General features: G+C 42.0%; 1 protein-coding gene across 1 annotated transcript; it reads right to left on the minus strand.

Moving 5' to 3' along the window:
- Positions 1-4,391: 4,391 nt before the first annotated feature.
- LOC115408257 (uncharacterized) lies at positions 4,392-17,645 on the minus strand. Its single transcript, XM_030118905.1, has 3 exons — positions 17,574-17,645; positions 11,132-11,191; positions 4,392-6,660 (listed from the first exon to the last, which is right to left on the minus strand). Exon 3 carries the CDS (start codon positions 6,623-6,625, stop codon positions 5,006-5,008), a length of 1,620 nt encoding a protein of 539 aa, XP_029974765.1. The 5' UTR covers positions 6,626-6,660; positions 11,132-11,191; positions 17,574-17,645; the 3' UTR covers positions 4,392-5,005.
- Between the last annotated feature and the right edge of the window lie 248 nt (positions 17,646-17,893).

Consider the following 17,893-nt stretch of genomic DNA (forward strand, 5'->3'; position numbering starts at 1 on the left):
TGTAGCTCATTGCTGCACTACATGAAATCTAACAAAGAGATTAAGTCATGAAAGACTCTGTGGGAGATCTCATTTATGGAAGACCAGCTTGAACTCAAACTCCAGGTTAAAGGACACGTTCCTGGTTTAAACAGTTGAGACTGTGCTTCATTAAAAATTTCCAGTTCTGGTTTGTCACAACAATGAAAACATTGGAAAAAAATAACTTTCATTTTTGTTGATCTGTCGTCTGGTTGGATAATGAATCTATGTGAACACTTTCATTTTCCTAAAATGACTTATTTTGTGTCTTGGGTTAAATGTGGCAATGAGAATGTTAAATGAGCAGATGTGAACTTTGATGATAAAGTGACTTTCAAATTGGGCTGACCAAAATATATACTTCATATTCCTGTTTTCTTTGGGAGAATAGTAAAGAAGTGGATGCCTTTAATTGCAAATCATAAATCCATTTTTGTATTCCTTTTAAGGAATCTGTAGAGACTTTTTTTTAAAAAAAAAAAACCTTCTGTTGTAACTGGTGAAAAAAATGCCAATAAAAGCAAATTTATGAAACTGAAAGTGACAGCTGACTGTGGACAGCTTCTGAGTCAAAGTGTTTCAGCTGCCTTTTGTAAATTCTGAATAGTATGATGTTACATTATCAATAATTCTGTTCTCACTTCAGGAATGAATGAGACTGCTGCCATGCTGACTTCATTAGAAGTCCCAGTCTTTACACATCCAACTTGTCCTGAGATGTCACAACAGCAGAATATGACAACACCTACAACCATTCCCATTTCTGTGTGGCCCTCTGGCTTCATCTAGTGGACCCAACATAGAAGTGCAACAGCTGACGGCTTTGGCTTATTGATTACAAGAGTAATTGGGTGTCTGTTTTCTGGTTGTACCAATTCAAATTTTAGTCACAGCAAAACCGTTACAAAGCTTTGACTTTCATGTAAATGTTTAAAGAATTGAATGCCCTGGTCAAAGGCAACAATCAACAATTCTCATGTGTTTTCAGATGACTGGAATTCAAATACATGTTCTCAAGCTCATATGTTGGTTCCTTGAAAATTGCTTGCTTTCTGAGTCATCTAAAGCTGGACACTGGCATCACACAAAAACGTAAAAGCTGCTTCTGCGTGAGAAAAATGGGTTGTCAAATTCTTCATCAGGTGTGTCAAATGTACATAAAGTGTGAAACTCGAAAAGAAAAATATGTTTGCATTCCATGGATTTTCCTGCTGTTTGCTGTTTTTAGTCAATGCTGGTCACATCATGTCAGTAAGAGCAGCAGTGAAAGTGAGCTAGCTATTATCAGGGGCCAGTTTGATGCTGAGAAATGACAAATTTGTAATTAAAACTTGAAAATGGATGACCTGAATCTTTGAAGACCATCCATCCATTTTCGAAACGACTTCATCCTTTTCAGGGTCGCAGGGGGCTGGAGCCAATCACAGCTACTTTGAGTGAGGGCAGGGTACACCCTGGAAAGGTCACTAGTCTGTCACAGGGCTGATATATACAGACAATCATTCAAGCTGGAGTACCTGGAGGCACACACAGGGAGAACATGCAAACTCCACACAGAAAGGCCCCGAGATCTGGCCAGCACTTGAACCCAGAACCTTCTTGCTGTGAGGCAAGAACAATAATCACTGTGCTACCGTCTCTGAAGACCACTCTGCTAAAAAACATGACGAACCCCAGAAAAGTTCAAACATTTAAGAATGTTATCAATTATTATCTAATTATTACTGCGATAAATCAGCTAAACATTTAAAAGAAATACTATTTGCTTGGGGTTTAATTGTCAATAACCTGCACAGAACAATTGTGGCTGTTTGTAGCTGTTCTAGTTCAGCCAGTTAACGAGTGGCAAAAGCCTCAGGAAGCTGAAGGAAATCATTTCATCCATCCATCCGTTTTTTACCGCTTATCCGGGACATGAGGGCAGCAGACCGGAACACCTCCCCAGGGAGGCGTCCAAGAGGCATCCTAAACAGATGCCCGAGCCACCACAGCTGACTCCTCTCGATGTGGAGGAGCCGCGACTCTACTCCGAGCTCCTCCCTGGGGACTGAGCTCCTCATCCTATCTCGAAGGGAGCGCTCAGCCACCTCGTGGAGGAAGATCATTTCAGCCTATTGTATCCAGGATCTTGTCCTTTCTGTCATGACCCAAAGGTTATGATTATCGGTGAGGGTAGGAGTGAAGTTTGATGAGTGAAGCGAGACCTTCACCTTTCAGCTCAGCTCCCTCTCCACCCCAACAGACTGACACAAGAACTGCATCACTGCAGCCGCCACACCAATTCGCCTGCAAATATCACGCTCCATCCGTCCCCCACTCATGAACAAAACACTAAGATACTTGAACTAATCCGCTTGAGGCAAGGTCTCTCTGCCGACCTGGAGAGGGCAAGCCACCTTCTTCCGATCAAGGACCATGACCTCGGATATGGAGGTGCTGATCCTCATCTCCATCACTTCACACTCAGCTGCACACCGCCCCAGTGAATGATGGTCCAGGTTTGTTAACGCCAACAGGACAGCATCATCTGCAAAAAGCAAAGATGAAATCCTGTGGTCCCCACACCGGACCACCTCCAGCCCCCGGCTGCACCTAGATATTCTGTCCAGGAAAATTATGACCAGAACCGTTGACAAAGGGCAGCCCTGCTGGAATCCAGCATGGACCGGGAACAGATCCGACTTACTGCTGGCACTTTGGACCAGGCTCCTGCTTCGGTTATACAGAGACCGAATGTCCCTTGACAAAGGGCCCCAGACTCTGTACTCCCAAAGCACCCCTGCAAGGCACACCAAGGGACGTGGTCGAATGCCTTCTCCGGGTCCACAAAACACATGTAGACTGGTTGCGTGAACTCCCACGAGCCCTCAAGCACCCTATGGAGGGTACAGAGGTGGTTCAGTGCTCCATGACCAGGATGAAAAGCACATTGTTTCCCCTGAATCCAAGGTTCGACTATCGGTCGAATCCTCCTTTTCAGTACCAAGGAATAGACTTTCCCGGGAAGATTGAGGAGTTCCCTAGAGTCCTCTACAGAACCCCTATAGTTGGAGCACACCCTCTGGTCCCCCTTTTTAAAGAGGGACCTCACCCTGGTCTACCAATCCAGGGGGACTGTCCCCGATTGCCACACGATGTTACAGACGTGTCATCCAAGACAGTCCCTGCACATCCAGAGACTTAAGGCACTCAGGGCAAATCTTATCCACTCCGAGAGCCTTGCAACCAAGGAGCTGACCAACCACCTCTGTGACTTCAGCGTGGTGATTGGTGAGTCCACCTCTAAGACCACAGCCTCTGCTTCCTCCACGAAAGATGTGGCGATGGGATTCAGGAGGTCCTCGGAGTATTCCTTCCATCGTCCGTTGTTGTCGATCTTTCTCTCCCTCATCAGCTTGATGGCAGCCCTTACTTCTGGTGTCCACTGCCGGATTCGGGCGTTGTCACCATGGAAACCTTATGATGACAGTTCCGAGCAGCTGCTTTGGAAATGGATGTGAGAACACGGTCCACTCGAACTCAATGTCCCCAGCCTCCCTCCGTGATATGAAATCATTTCACAAGAATTGAAATACCATGAATACTGTGATTAAAGGCTTTAAAGAGTGACACACGGATTTTGGACATTGTTGACAACAAATTATAAACTGTGATAAACATTACTGAGTTTTGTCCTTTCTTAGCTGCCTCATCATCAGAAATGTCTTCATTTCATGGTTAGAAACAGACCTAATAAAAACAGAGGGCTGTGAATTGTTCTCCTATCTTTATTCAAAGTAGAAAAAGTATTTCCAGCCTGATCGTTGTCTGAAAAGGAAAATACATACATACATACATGTGTAATAAAACAAACTGAAATATTTTTCCTACTCATTCAACATCATGACACACATTTGTTTGAAAAGCACTGAGTTGTTGACCTCCGCCAAACATGTTCTCAGAGTCCAAAATGCTCTACTTGTGACTTACATTCAACGTTGTATCTGAGATTTAATGAACCAGCAGAATGATTTTAGAAGAGTTCACCCATTTCTCTGGTGCTTTCATCGGATTCTGTCTCTTTCGTTGCTGCTCAGCTGCTCTCGTAGAGTTTTAACCACAGTGCAGAGTTGTAATGTCCAGACTTGAATAAACTGACAGTTCCAGTCAGGGTGATGAGCTGGGAGCTCAGAGCCAACAGTGATTAAAAACACTACTATTAAGGTTCAGTTCCACTGATTGTTATACACTAAATGTACATGATAGTCTAAGCCAAGGAAAGAAGATAAAAACAAATTTTGATTATCTTGAACTTGCTTTTTACTCTGTTACGTCCACGGCTCTTAAAGGAGGGAAAGGAAGAAAGATAAAACCCAGATGTTAAAGGTGAAAGAGATGTTTAATAAATAAAAGGGTTACAGAAACTAAGGGACAGCATCAATCACAAACAACACGAAATGGAGAACCAAGACTATTCCAAAGGGGATCCCTACTGATAATCAAGCAGAGGAAACACAAACCAAACGGCCACACAAATGCACAGGCAATTCAACAAAACTCAGTCAAAACACACAGATCAGTTTGCTACAGCCGAGCCAGACGAATGAGGAGCGACAGGTCACTGATCAGACGCAGCCGCCCCCGGACTGATCCTCCCGCCAGGCTTTTGAGGGTGAGGCTCCTCCCAGGGCCACCCGTGGTTGGAGGCCACCGTACTCTCCCAGATGGTCTGGTGCTCCAGTCAATCATTCAATTATCACCTCCATGGACATCCTGAAGGAGAAGCAGAGGGAGAAACCATCCCACACACGCATGCGCACACACACGCATGCACACACAGCACACACACTACAAATACGGCAGCAGCCATAACACTCCATTCGACTTCTTTCAAGTTTGACACAGCTGATCATTACTTTCTGGCTTTTGCGACAACAAAATGTGTCTAGAGTTCACTGCAGGATAACTTTGCCTGTGTTACATCGACTCAACAGTTTTGAAGCTTTCAGGACGAAAACACTCGTCGTCGAAGACTCTTGCTTAAGTGAACCAGTTTTCCACCGGCATCATTGTACAAGTTCTCCAGAATGTCCAGTTTTGATTGTGTTAAGCTGGACAATGAATAGAAGTCTAAGAGTTGTCTGAGTCGGTAATTATTTTGGGCCTCTGGAGAAGATGGATCACTCTCATCTTCCTCCTCATCGCTGGAGGCCGTCAGCCCCCAGAAATCAAAAGCACAAGAAACACAAACAAGCACTATACTTGCAGCAGTACAAACAATCAAATAAGCTATAAAAGTCAGTACACCTTGAATGGGGATGGCGAAATACACCCAAACTGCAGAAAGCACTCCCATGAACAAGTAGAAACAGATGTTAATCACTGACCATCGAGCATGTCTCTTCAGGACGACAGTCATCCAGTTCAGAATGAGTGTACCTGGAACTGCTGCAGCACACAGAGCCATATAGAGAGCTGACAGCCCACTGTGGGTAGATGAAGCTAGATACGCTCCTACAGCTGCTCCAGCTGTCACTCCAAGCAATCCCATCAATCTATGGCCGCCCATCACTTGTCCATAACGAAATGCTGTTGCCCCAGCTGCAGTAAGAGTCACCCCTACTGCCCCTGCCACCCCCATCAGAGCTCCTATAGTGGGGCCTGGACCCAGCAGAGACGCAACAGACTCAATCCCAGCGATAGCTGCTCCACCTGAAGTCACAGCACCAGCACACACTTTAGCTGCTCCGGTTACTTCTTTAAAGGAGAATAATGACATTCCCACAGCAACCATCAGAAAGTGAGAGGACAAAACACCAACAAAAATGCCCTCCACTGCAGCGCTGCCTGTGCTGGTTGTGCTGGTTTGATGCAGAATAACAATGGGGTGTCTTGCAAAGTTAAACACATCAGTTATCATCAAAAACTGTAATATTGGAGTGATAATCAGGTCGAAGCCATATGACTTAACAAACGTCCTCAGGGGTGATGTCTTTGGAACTAACGCCACAGAGAGAATCAACTTTGTCTGGAACACAAATGTCAATAGAAACATCATGGACAAGACGATGGGCGTATTCAGTGGAGAGAAAGCAAATATTGTTAGCACACCAAAAAGCAAACTGCATCTGCCACAATTGTCAAAGAAAACAAATAAAATCTGCAAAAAGACCAGAACAAAAAAGAAACATATGATGACAGGTAAAGTAATGGATAGATACATGCGCAACAGAAGACCTAGAAGACACCCGCTTGTGCTGATAACCACCAGACAAAGTGGCCCAGCCACAGAAAGAGCTTTCCCTGTAGCTGTTTCACCAGATTTTTTGATCACCAGCTTATACATTGTCGATCCAACAGCCAGACCGACACGTGAAGAGAGGATCGCAGCCAGGCCACCAAACTCCACAGCCAAAACTGATATGAAGATGTTAAACATGTGGACATTATCACTCCTGTGTGCTATGTTCATTTTTTCAGATATGTAATGATCATAGTCCGTGACAGTGTTCATGTAGTTTTCTAAGTGGTCCATGAGTAGCTTGTCATCAGCCAGAAGCTCCAAAGACAGAAGTGTAGCGACCCCTGTTCGTCCCAACAGCAGGCCTCCGGGAAATCCCAACATCGATCCAAAAAAGAAGAAGGTGACTGCCGACAGGCCTGAGGACAGAGAGACAGATCTAACTGGACACTCAGTGACAGCTAAAACAGTTGCTTTCATCTCAGTCATCAACATGAGAGTAGGAGACAGTCCCAACAAAAAGGTTTAGTCACCAAACTCTGACTGATCTGTGTTCAGTGAGACCCAAAAGGCTCGTCCATGCTTCACATGTCCGTGTGGGTGCACATTGCGCATTGGTCACTGCGACGTAAAAATCGGCATGAATTCCTGTCCGCTAGGGTCAGCGCGGACCGATGCGCGGATATCCGCGCACAGCCCAAATTTTGTGACCGCGTTGCGCCTACGAGCCGAGTTCGCGCGGCATTCGCACATGCGTCGAGTGGCTTTATCCGTCGCACATGCACCAGCCAGAGTGTTCTCCAGTGTCGCTCCAGAACACCGTAGTGACCCTTGCTTTTTTACTCTTCTTCTGCTAAATACAGCAGACACAGGAGCTGCATTCTGCTTTCTCTTGGTCGCCATTTTGGTTATGTGCATGCGCACAGCTTGTTTTCAACTCCGTGTGTGCATAACTGCACATGCGTGGACCCGCGCGTGCCTGTAGCTTGTTTTTCTCTGAGAGGGTGCGGGCATCAGTGCGCATGCGAGGAATGCCATTATGAGTTCAGAAATGTAGCATGGGAGCGAGCGCATGTGCATCGGTGGTGTACGGATGCTCCCAAAGCAGACATGGACACGTGGAAGCTTGGATGGGCCTTACGGACAACAAGCTCTAAAGGTAAGAGCTACTAGACAAGCTTATGTACAACCATTTATCTATGGCCCCACTTACACGAGAATTAAACGTGTTGTTCTGCATTTTCGTTTCATGTTTACAAAGAGATGTATTGAAAAGAATGTCTGGACATGGACTGACAGTCTTATTGTCCATCTTGTCGCACCTGCGCAAGAGAACCACTGTATTTACTAAACTCATAGCGCGCATTCATAGTAGCAACGTTTCCCTTGTTTCCGTGGAGTCAGTGGTAGAGCAAGGGTCCTTGGGGGCTCCAAGCAAAAAAATTCATCGGGCCCCCACCCCATCCGTGCACACCGAAAAAAAACTTTTTGCACACAATTTTAGGGACATTTGATAAGTATTAGAGCTGGGCAACAATTAAATTCCTTAATCGGAATTAACTGCACCCCAATCCTGGAGTTAATCGCAATTAATCGTGATTAAAATGGCTCATTTGAAGTCTGCCAAGGCCATTCAAAATGTGTGTGTTACATAATTAAGAAATACGTCCTCAAGAACGAGTTTCTGTTTATTCAATTAGACATGAATAATCAGCAGGCATCACAGGTAACCAACAGGTAATTTGACACAGTTCCGTGTTCATGTGTCATCAACCAAGTCACCACCAAGTCATAAACAGATGAAAAATGGAATTTTCTTATGAGCACACACTTCTTCAGACTTCATCATATCTCCGACTCTCAGACAGAAGAAGGCAGGATCAATTCAGTCACGCCGAATTGTGCCTCATCCTTATCTTTATTAAGCCAGATTGTGTGTTGAAGGGAAATGTACTTTGTTTTACGTGTTTTCAGAACCTGAAGAAGGCCCAGCGGGAGAAACGGTGCACCGGCAAAATACGTGATTTAAGTTTGATTTTCATTTTTTTCATATTTGCGCTCCTGATTTCAGTTTGTTGTTTTGCTGTTTGATAATTTGGCAGAGTTCAAGATGGCAAATAATGAGGAATGGACCGTGTTTCACTGCTAAAAGCACGAGTGTGTTTTTTTGACGGTCAGCAGGAGCGCAGTGTGACTCTCGCGCGCAGGACAGGTTTGGCTTGTTCACACGCCCCACAGCGTTATTCAGCCAGGCTGGGCCAGGGGGATACAGTCAGGTCGGCACCAATCCAAGTCGGCCCTGGCCAACTTGGCACCGCCCCCGGGAAACAGTCAAGTCGGCATCAAGCCAAGTCGGCCTCGCGGGGGGAGGGGGGGGGGCTCTCAAGTGGCTGAGTTGGTCGGTGCCAACTTGACTGTAAGCTGCTTACCAACTCGGCCAAAAGCCTCTTTTTTTTTATCACGATGGGGCTACAGCGCAACAATTTGCACAGTTTTTTTTTTTTTTTTTGTGCCGGCTGCACCACTTCTCCTCACGTAGCAGGAGGGGGACTGGAGGACAAACTGTGTGATTATAGTGAGTGACCGGTTAGAGGTGGATAATGTACCTGGAGCTTCATGTTTGACGTCTTGTTTGAACGAGTAGCTTAGCTACGAGCGCGCAGCGCCAGCGGCTGTCTGGTCATGTGACCAGATGGGAGCGTACCTATGTCCCCAGGTCCTATGTTCCCCGCTTTGTATGGACCGGGGAACATAGAACCCTTTTTCTAAATAAGGGTCCTATGCTCCCCGCCGTGCACTGAAAGTGTCTGCTTGTACAGCGCAGAACCTGCAGTGGCGCATGGAAGCGCTCACGCTCACCTCCAGGTATAGAGAGTTACTGTACACAGCAAATTCTGTAGTGTTAATATTACAGTGTTAGGCCAGTTCAGAGTAAAGAGTTGAGGTCTTGGTGTTGGTTTTAACATATCTCGCTCTATGCTAGTGTGAAGCGAAACTGCTGCGGGTGTAACTTTACAGTGTTGACAGCAAGTAACACCAGGCAGTGTTACTTTAAACATCCGGGCATTTGAGCATGTGCTTCAGTCGAGATGTTGGAGAGGCGCCATTTTCATTTGCTCGCTTCAGTATGAACAGTGAAGACTGGTAAGTAAACTTTCAGTTATTCTCTTCATTTTGTAACAGTTTAGTCATAGTTTTGCACAATTTATTTATTTTGTTTTAAATTTGGCAATGTGGTCACACTTAATAGTGCTTTGTGGCAACTTTCATAGTCATAGAATCTCCTCATTTTTTCACGTGTTTCACTTCGGGCAGCAGTCGACCTAAACACGAGAATCTGGACCGTTCTTCTTGGCCATCTGGTAAGTAATCTGGTAATTGAGAATTGTCTGAATTTTTACATGGTGTCTGTGAATATGACCAGTGTCTTATTTCGTTGGAAACATCGTTGTTTAAGGTTATTGTGACCTGCGAACGTTTGCATGCATGCATTTAGGGGCGTAGCTCTCAACCTTCTTTGTTATCAACAAATTATATTTTATATGAAGCTAATTCTCTTAGTGTTAAAATATAAACCAAATTCTATAAAAAGTTATCGTTATAATTGGTGCAGGAGAAGCGCAACATGCCCAGACATGTTTGCTGCCAGCGTATTTTTTTTTCTGTGTGCCAGTCGTGTGTGTCTGCACAACTTGTGAATTAGATGTCTGTTTTCAAACCGGAAAAGGGAAATATATGACCATTTACAATTCAGCCTTTTGTGAACATTTGGGATGTATATTCGATGTTCAAGTAATCATTTGAATCTCGGCGTAAATGATCATCTTCCTCATAAAAAATGAGGGAAATCTGTGATCGCGGAAGTGCGCTGTGCGTTTGTTCTGCTTCGTGCTTGACAGAGACGTCAGGATCCTCGTGAGAGAAGCCTGGTGCTGGTAAATTGAAAATTTAGTATTTTATTTCATTTTGGCGTGCATTGTGCTTGAGGAAGACCATTAAAGGTCGAAACGTTGCGTGACTGTGTGTTTTTTTCGGGGTTTTTAAGTTTCGTTTTCCTTCGCCATTTTGGATGGATGGATGGATGCAGGGTTTCCGCCAGACCTTTTCAATCCGGGCGCCCTGCCTGCGCTAAATTGTGCAGCAGCCGGACAACAGAGAGGAGAAAAAAACTCTCCGACGGTTGAACACCGGCAGCGTTAGTAGCGTAGCAGCCCCCCCTCCTCCCCTGGTCTGACGGCTCACACTATGGCATTCCCCGAGGCACCACACGCCCCCCAACCCCCCCATCCCCAACTTTTTTCCTGCAGGACACACTGGGATGGATGGGCTTTGTTTTTTTATTTTCATAATAATTCGGTTCTGTGCTCCACCGGGAGGGTGGAAGCATGTGGGAGAGAGAAGATAATTGGACCAAGGTCCACTATGGTCAGCGCTGCAGCTGCAGACATGACCAGGAAGCTCAGCAGGGGTGCATGAGAGGTTTCTCGGGACACCGGGACTGTGCCCGAGGTTAACCTTTTTTTGTGCATACAATGAAGATAAATCTCATTCTAAAAAAATGCAATATAACATTTAGTAGCTTTTGATTGACATGCATACTTTCCCTGTAGGCTTGCTCATCTGTTACATGTTAATGACATAATTGGAAAGCTTGTCTTAAAGGTTGACTCTGTGTTTTTCAGTGCGTTTTATTGACAGGATACAAAGATATCGCAGTCACCACAACAAGTGTCAAGAGAAGTACGCTAAGTTCCAGATCTTACATGAAAACAGAGAGCATCTCCACTCTCAACAACTTCATATCCAAAATGTAAATTGACAAAAGAGCTACACTTTGTTTATGTGGAGTAAATGTTTCATGATTGAAGTTGTTCAAAGACAAATGCTTACTTGAGAGGGTGGGATGTCTTCTTAATAACCTGTTGCTGTTGCCTTTTTTTCAGAGACATGCTGTAGATGAGACAATGATCATTAAGGTGCAGTATCAAAGCCGCAAGAAATACATCAAGTTGCAAGCTGCTGACTTTGAAGAATTCACTGCTGAGGGCAAGTTTTGAATTTGGCATATGACTCTACAGAAATCCAGATGAAGTAGGTCATTGTATTGTAAGGTTTTCACTAACTCCTCTGCCATGTTGTTGTTTAACCTCTTCACTTAGTGAGAGAGAAGTTTTCTCTCCCTGTGGAAAGCATCACTGTGGAAGATGACATGGGTACAGAGGTGGATGAAACCGTCTTTTCGGAATTAGCTGCTGTGGAAGGGATTTGTTTCGTCATCAAACACAGTCATGCCAATGGTAAAAGCCAAAAATGTAATTATTTGAAGTTTCAGCAGTGTTCATATTAAAACAATTTCTTTCATCCTGTACAAAATTTCAAGAAAAGTAAATGTAAAATACCCTTTGGTGTTACTGACAGGTAATAACTGATCACTTAAAAAAACACAGCAGTAAGCCTCCACAACAACAAATGAGCTAACATTTTTGACAATAATTACACTTACTTATAGTCAATACGCATGGTTTTAACTCTCAAGTCATCGGATTCATGTATGTCAGTTTTTGATCCTCAAGTAAAAATAAAATTAATAATGCACCATCTCTTTTTTTTCCAGATACAAGTAGCTCTCAACCCTCACCTCTATCCACACCATCTTCAGCCAGTGGGAGTTTTCTCTCTGTCTCTAGCAGCAGTGAAAGCGACACAAGACCAGCCAAGCGGTCTAAAAGTGATGAGGAGGCACCTACGATTTTAGCCCGTGATGTAAGTTGAGCATAAAATATGAATGCATAATCCAATCATGTTTTGATTGCCTAGATATGGAGGGGAAGAGGATAGTTTGTATTTTATTTTTAAGTATACACAGTCTGATATGATTCTATAATATCTTAAGCTTATAAAACAGATACTGCAGTCAAAACCAGGAGGGTCCACAGTGCTGGAAGAATACGAAGAGACGGGGACACTAAGTGACAGCAGAAGAAGGCAAACATTCTAACGGCAAACATGGTAGAGACTGAAGGGTAAGTTTGTGATGCCACACATACATAATTCAGGTGATCATAATGTAAACCAGCAGTTTAGTTGTTTAAAGTACAGGTTAAAGGTTTAAGGTTTCTCAGGAATAAAAATAATTACCTTCCAAACAACATCCTCACCATGCTTTCTCAGGGAGGATCACAGATTTTTATAAGACAGTGCACATGGTAAAAGCAGTCAACATTTATAAAGATCCAAATTGTTTTTGTTTGGAGAACACAGTCAACATTACCACTGTGTACAAACAAATATAGAACTGGATGGTTTTAAGAAGAATAATATCAAATCAGATTTTTGACAAAACTAAGAGAAATGGCAGGGGCACAAATTCTGTTATGTGACTTTCCAGCCCAGAAGTTATGTGAAAATGTTAAAGCCAGTTATAAACATAGAAACTGAGACCAAATCGTCCCATTTTTATTATCTCTTTGCTTTTTGGCAGAAGAATTCCTCAGCGAGTAACCAAAGAGAAATATGCTCTTTGAAATGTCACCTTATTCCCTGCATTAAAGGATCCTCTCTCCTGTAAGTTGTGTATTCATGTTATATATAAACAGTCTTGTGTTTTGGACAAGTGCAGGTTATCAGTGAACTGGATCTACGGGAATGCTTGAGAGTTTAAAAACCTGACTTAAATGTTTTTGGGTTATTTTTCTCAGGAGCACTTTTATGACAGCCGAAGTGGCACAGGTTTTCTGGCATGGAGGCTCAAGAAAGTTCAAAGAAAGACAAAGCTTCTGTCCAAAGAAACAAAGATGGCGATGGTTAGAGGAGGTGGTCCAGAACAGAGGAGGGTGCTGCCTCAGGCTGCCAATCAATTGGATGAAGACTGTTGTAAAGAGCTCATTTCCTTGATGAACCATACCAGTGACAGAGAGGTCATCTTGCAGAAGATGATGGAGACTTTTGCGTATAGACAGCAGCTCATCCAGAATCCGCATGAATCACATAAAATACTGTCAGTATTTCCAAGGCTGCTTGATACTAAAGGGCTGGTAGGTACTGATATTTTCTTGTCACTGCAATGTGTAACTGTTATAATCAGTAAGCAGGCCTAAAGATTTTGTTTTTGTGGCTGCAGATAGCTCAAGATTTCAGCCTCCTTTTTGGACCAGAAACATCCGCAAGACTCCTCGAGAAGTGGCATACATCCTACAAAGAAAAGGTCATCAGAGAAGCAGAGAGCCTGACTACCAACCAAGTGCTTCAGAGTCTGCTGAAATCTGCAAAGAATCAGTACGACGATGAGTCTCTCGAAAATCACTCAGGTATATTGTAGGCCATTTGATTTTATTTATCGTTTTTACATTTTGCTTTATTGAGTACTAGCCATAATATCTAGAATTAATTTTGATGCAGTTTCTGTATTGATGAATTGATGAATCCTTTGTTCAGTGTTGCCTTTAGTTTAGTGTTTGCATAACCTCAAATATTTCCAGGAATTTTACATTTTCAATAATTAGTTCCAGTGGTTCAATTTTGAGTTTGATTAATTTAGCTAAAATCATCATCAAACAAAATGACATGTTGTCTGTTGCTGGGAAAACTGTGGCTCCTGCATCAATAACTTCAACATGACTAATTTGTTGTGGAATGAAGGCTGTTCAATGAAAATGCACAACATGAGATGCATGTATAGGAGGATTCTGGTTTTACTTTGCACAAACTGGAAACTATTTTTTTCTCCCTTTTGATGTAGAATTCATTCATGATGATTAAACAGGAGTTCACTGTTAAACATAAACATCTTATTGGAGTTTTTAGTCAGTCCTCAATTCAGAACCTTTGATGTTGCACAGAGTGTTAAAATCAGAAGATAGCAGTGACTGTGGGTTATGAGAGAGCTATCATTGCTGTGTTCCCACACATCCTGGAAACAAATTTTCCAGTCATGGAAAACATGGAAAATGAACAAAAAACTGAAATGTCCTGGAAAAGCTTAAATTGTCCTGGAGAGCTATTCGTCTTCCTTCTAGCTTGAAACATAGGAAATGAAGTATAAATGTACTTGGTAACTAATTTACACATAGCCAGAAAATGTGAGTAGGTAAAATATTGCAAGTTAAGGGATAAAATATAAAAACTCAGAACAAAAAAAGGGGACAAAAAGAAATTATAAAAAAATGATTAAATAAAATTTAACCTATCGTGTTGGCCCGAATATAAAACAATATTTTTTTTCCAGAAATTGTATTCTCCAAAATGGGGTCGTACTGTAATCGTAGACTAGATTGTCGTTACACATCTGCGCCGCTAGATGGAGCCAAAGTACTGGTGAGCAGAAAGCGAATGAAGCGTCACAGTTATATGACCTCTGTGGTCACAGTGATCTGATGAAAAATGGAGGAGCACGACCAACTGTAACAAAGGAGCTTGAATGCTGGACAAGTGAACACACAACAGAGGTGAAGTTTTGATGCCAACTTTAAACTGATGGTTCAACACAGCAGAGTCAACAAACCACTGCCAAGCCGCCAAGATATACTAGACTGAATTATTAATGCTCATGAAGTTGAATAGAACTTTAATTTGATGGTTATAAACTTATTTACACGGGTGTGCCAAGATCAGATCATGACTTTCAGGACAGGGTGACTGAAAATTTCATGTTGCCAAATTCCCATGTATGTTGGTGCAACATGTACTTGAACACCTCTTCTATAATGAAGCAGCAATGATTTTTAGTATCCGTACACCATTATCGCGTAAAAAGGCAACGAACACAGGTACCCAAATCTGCATTTTTTTTTAAGGGGACGGACACAACAACATGAACATGCATCCTATTGAGACCACCTGCTGGGTGTTCATAATGGTACTGATGGTGTCTTTCTTACATGTTTGTGACCCAAAGTAATCTTTTCAAGTAATCTTTTCGTGTTATAGAACGCCAAAATGCAAGAAACTTGCAAAATATCAACTGATTTTATGAGTAATTTCACAAAATTTAAAAATTTCATGCCGTCAATAGACTATATCTGCCCCCACTGTTCGTCAGAGTGAAATCTCACTGCTCTAATTTAGTTGAATATCAAACAACAACCTTTCAGTTTCTCCATTTAAACATTTATTCCTCATTTAACTATGTTCCTCATCAATTGTAGCTTAAGCAACGATTCACAAGAAAAGGGGGACGGACGCTACGCCTGATGACATTTTCGTACAAGGACCATTTAAACAGTGATCTCAATGGGATTGATGGTGTTTTTCTGCAAGTTTTTGTCCCAAAGCAAGCTTTCAATGTTTCAAAATGTCAATATTCAAGTAAATTATAAAATATCCTTTGATATTGAGTGTCGTTTGCATCGTTGATGAGTATCATCATGTGATCATGTTGTCAACACGGTCAATGAATCATACTAAACGCACCACAGTCAGTTACATGTGTATCTTACTTACAGTTAATATCAGACAACAATTAAATTTTTTCTCCAGTCGAACCTTTAACCCTTATTTAATTTCCATCACAGCTCATGTAACATCATGTAACAGACCATGCAAAGGAAGGGACGGACACTACACAATTTAACACAAATGCCTTCCTGACACAGAAATAAGCAACGCATTTTGATGAAGTTGTGCTTCAACAATAAACAATGATAAATAATGCACCAATTACAACTGGTAATTGAAGATCAGAGAATAAGAGGGGACGGACACTACTGAGGGACGGACACGACAAAGCGACTAATGTGGCCCCGATTTCAAAAATTACATGGGGAATCATGTTTTCAAACATATTGTTGCTATTCATTAAGCAAAGATGCACATATGAACAACCATACTTCCCCAATCCTTCTTGCTATTACATGTGCATCAGGACAGAACATTTGGGGGACGGACACTACAAATTATTTTACACATTGCACTAATTGAGGGATGAGTGGGGAGTTTTTCGCATTCACCATATGTGGTGATAAAGACTGGTCATATTTCTATTAATTACAAACAAATGCACATAATAAACCCACAATTCCTAATATATCTTCTTGGAGTGGTTGGAAATGTGACAAATAAACAACATTATTGGGTCTTAAACAAATTTCTGTCACAGCATATTGGTTCACCAGATCTGGCGTCATTCGGTCAAATGTGGCTCGATCTTCACAAAACAACCTGCAAAAGAAACTAGAGACATTCTGTTATTAGGCATTATTCAAATAACGTGGCCATAACACATGGGTAATATTTTGTTTAAAACATAAATCATTATCTCTTTGCAATGGAATTCCGTAACATGAAAAATGACCCTTCAATACATTCATTTGTGGCAAATAATTTCCAACAGTTTTGTCGAAATTGATGACAAACTGATTTTTGTAGTTTAGTTACATGCTAGTTTGAAAGCAATATTGGTCACAAAACCAAGGCATTGGGTTTCAACACAAATCATTGCTGTAACACTGCCCTTAGGGAAAATATCTTTTGATCTTGGCACACCCGACATCATTAATGCAGTTATTAAACCTTTGAGGGTTCTTATTTGTTGCTTATTCATTGAGTCATAGCCTCAGATTTTGAGAAAGAGAATATGGTTTTTTATTTAATACTGTAGTAATATTTCTTGAGCTTAAATCACATGAAATGTTATCTTTGAGTTTTTATAGAATAATTGTTCAATAAAAAGTTGTTTTATGAGTAACTTTATTGTCTTAAACATATTTTTAGTTTCACAAAATGATATTTTAAAAATAGGGTTGTCTTATAATCTGAGTTGTCCTATATTCGGGCCAATACGGTAAATTAACAAATTCATAATAAAGCAGAGTGAATATAGATTAAAAAACTGGTATAACCATAAATTTATAATAAGTAAGACAAATAAAAGCCATACTAAACAGATAGCTAACAGAGAGCGTTCGTGCTGGTGAGTTAGAAACAAATACATTTTAAGATCAATATGATCAATAGGTAGAGATTGATTGAGAGGTTCATTAACCTCTAATTTTGTTTTTTAGAAGGCTAACTAGAATTAAAAACTGCCCACAGCAACAATGTAACTTATGTTGGTTATGTGACACTGGAAAATGATTTCCAGAAAAGAGTGGTAACCCTGCATTGTTTCTGATTAAACTCTGGACTTGGGTTCTTTGATTCTTTCAGAATGGGACAGTGATATGGCATCTTTCCTCCTGCTGCTGCATATCCTAACACCTCAGCCTACTGAAAAGAAAACACAGAAGATCAGCGCAGCTCAGGCAATGGATCACCTTGTTGTCTTTCACAAGGTATGTACTGGACCTCAGTATGTTAATTTGAAAAGTTGCAGTATAAAATAAAATGTATGTTTTACCTCAGTCTTGCAGGAGCCTAGACGAGCACCTGAAGACCCTTGAGGGACACCGGCAACCTCACCTTCTTGCTTCTGGAACCAGCAAGCAGGCTGTCAGCACATACTACATTGTGATGGACAAGAAACTCATCCCCTGCCAGGGAACCACGTCATTGGCAGCATTGGATGAACTCTTTAAAATTCACTTTATACTGAGCGTAAGCTATGATGACGCACTCAACAACATGTACACATTCCTCCAGACAACAGTCTATGGTATTGATGTTGAAACAACTAAAGAAAACCCAAAGGTGAAGGAATTGAGAGCCAAGTTCATGAAC

Source organism: Salarias fasciatus, chromosome 20, assembly GCF_902148845.1.
Source record: "Salarias fasciatus chromosome 20, fSalaFa1.1, whole genome shotgun sequence".
Taxonomy (NCBI): Eukaryota; Metazoa; Chordata; class Actinopteri; order Blenniiformes; family Blenniidae; genus Salarias; species Salarias fasciatus.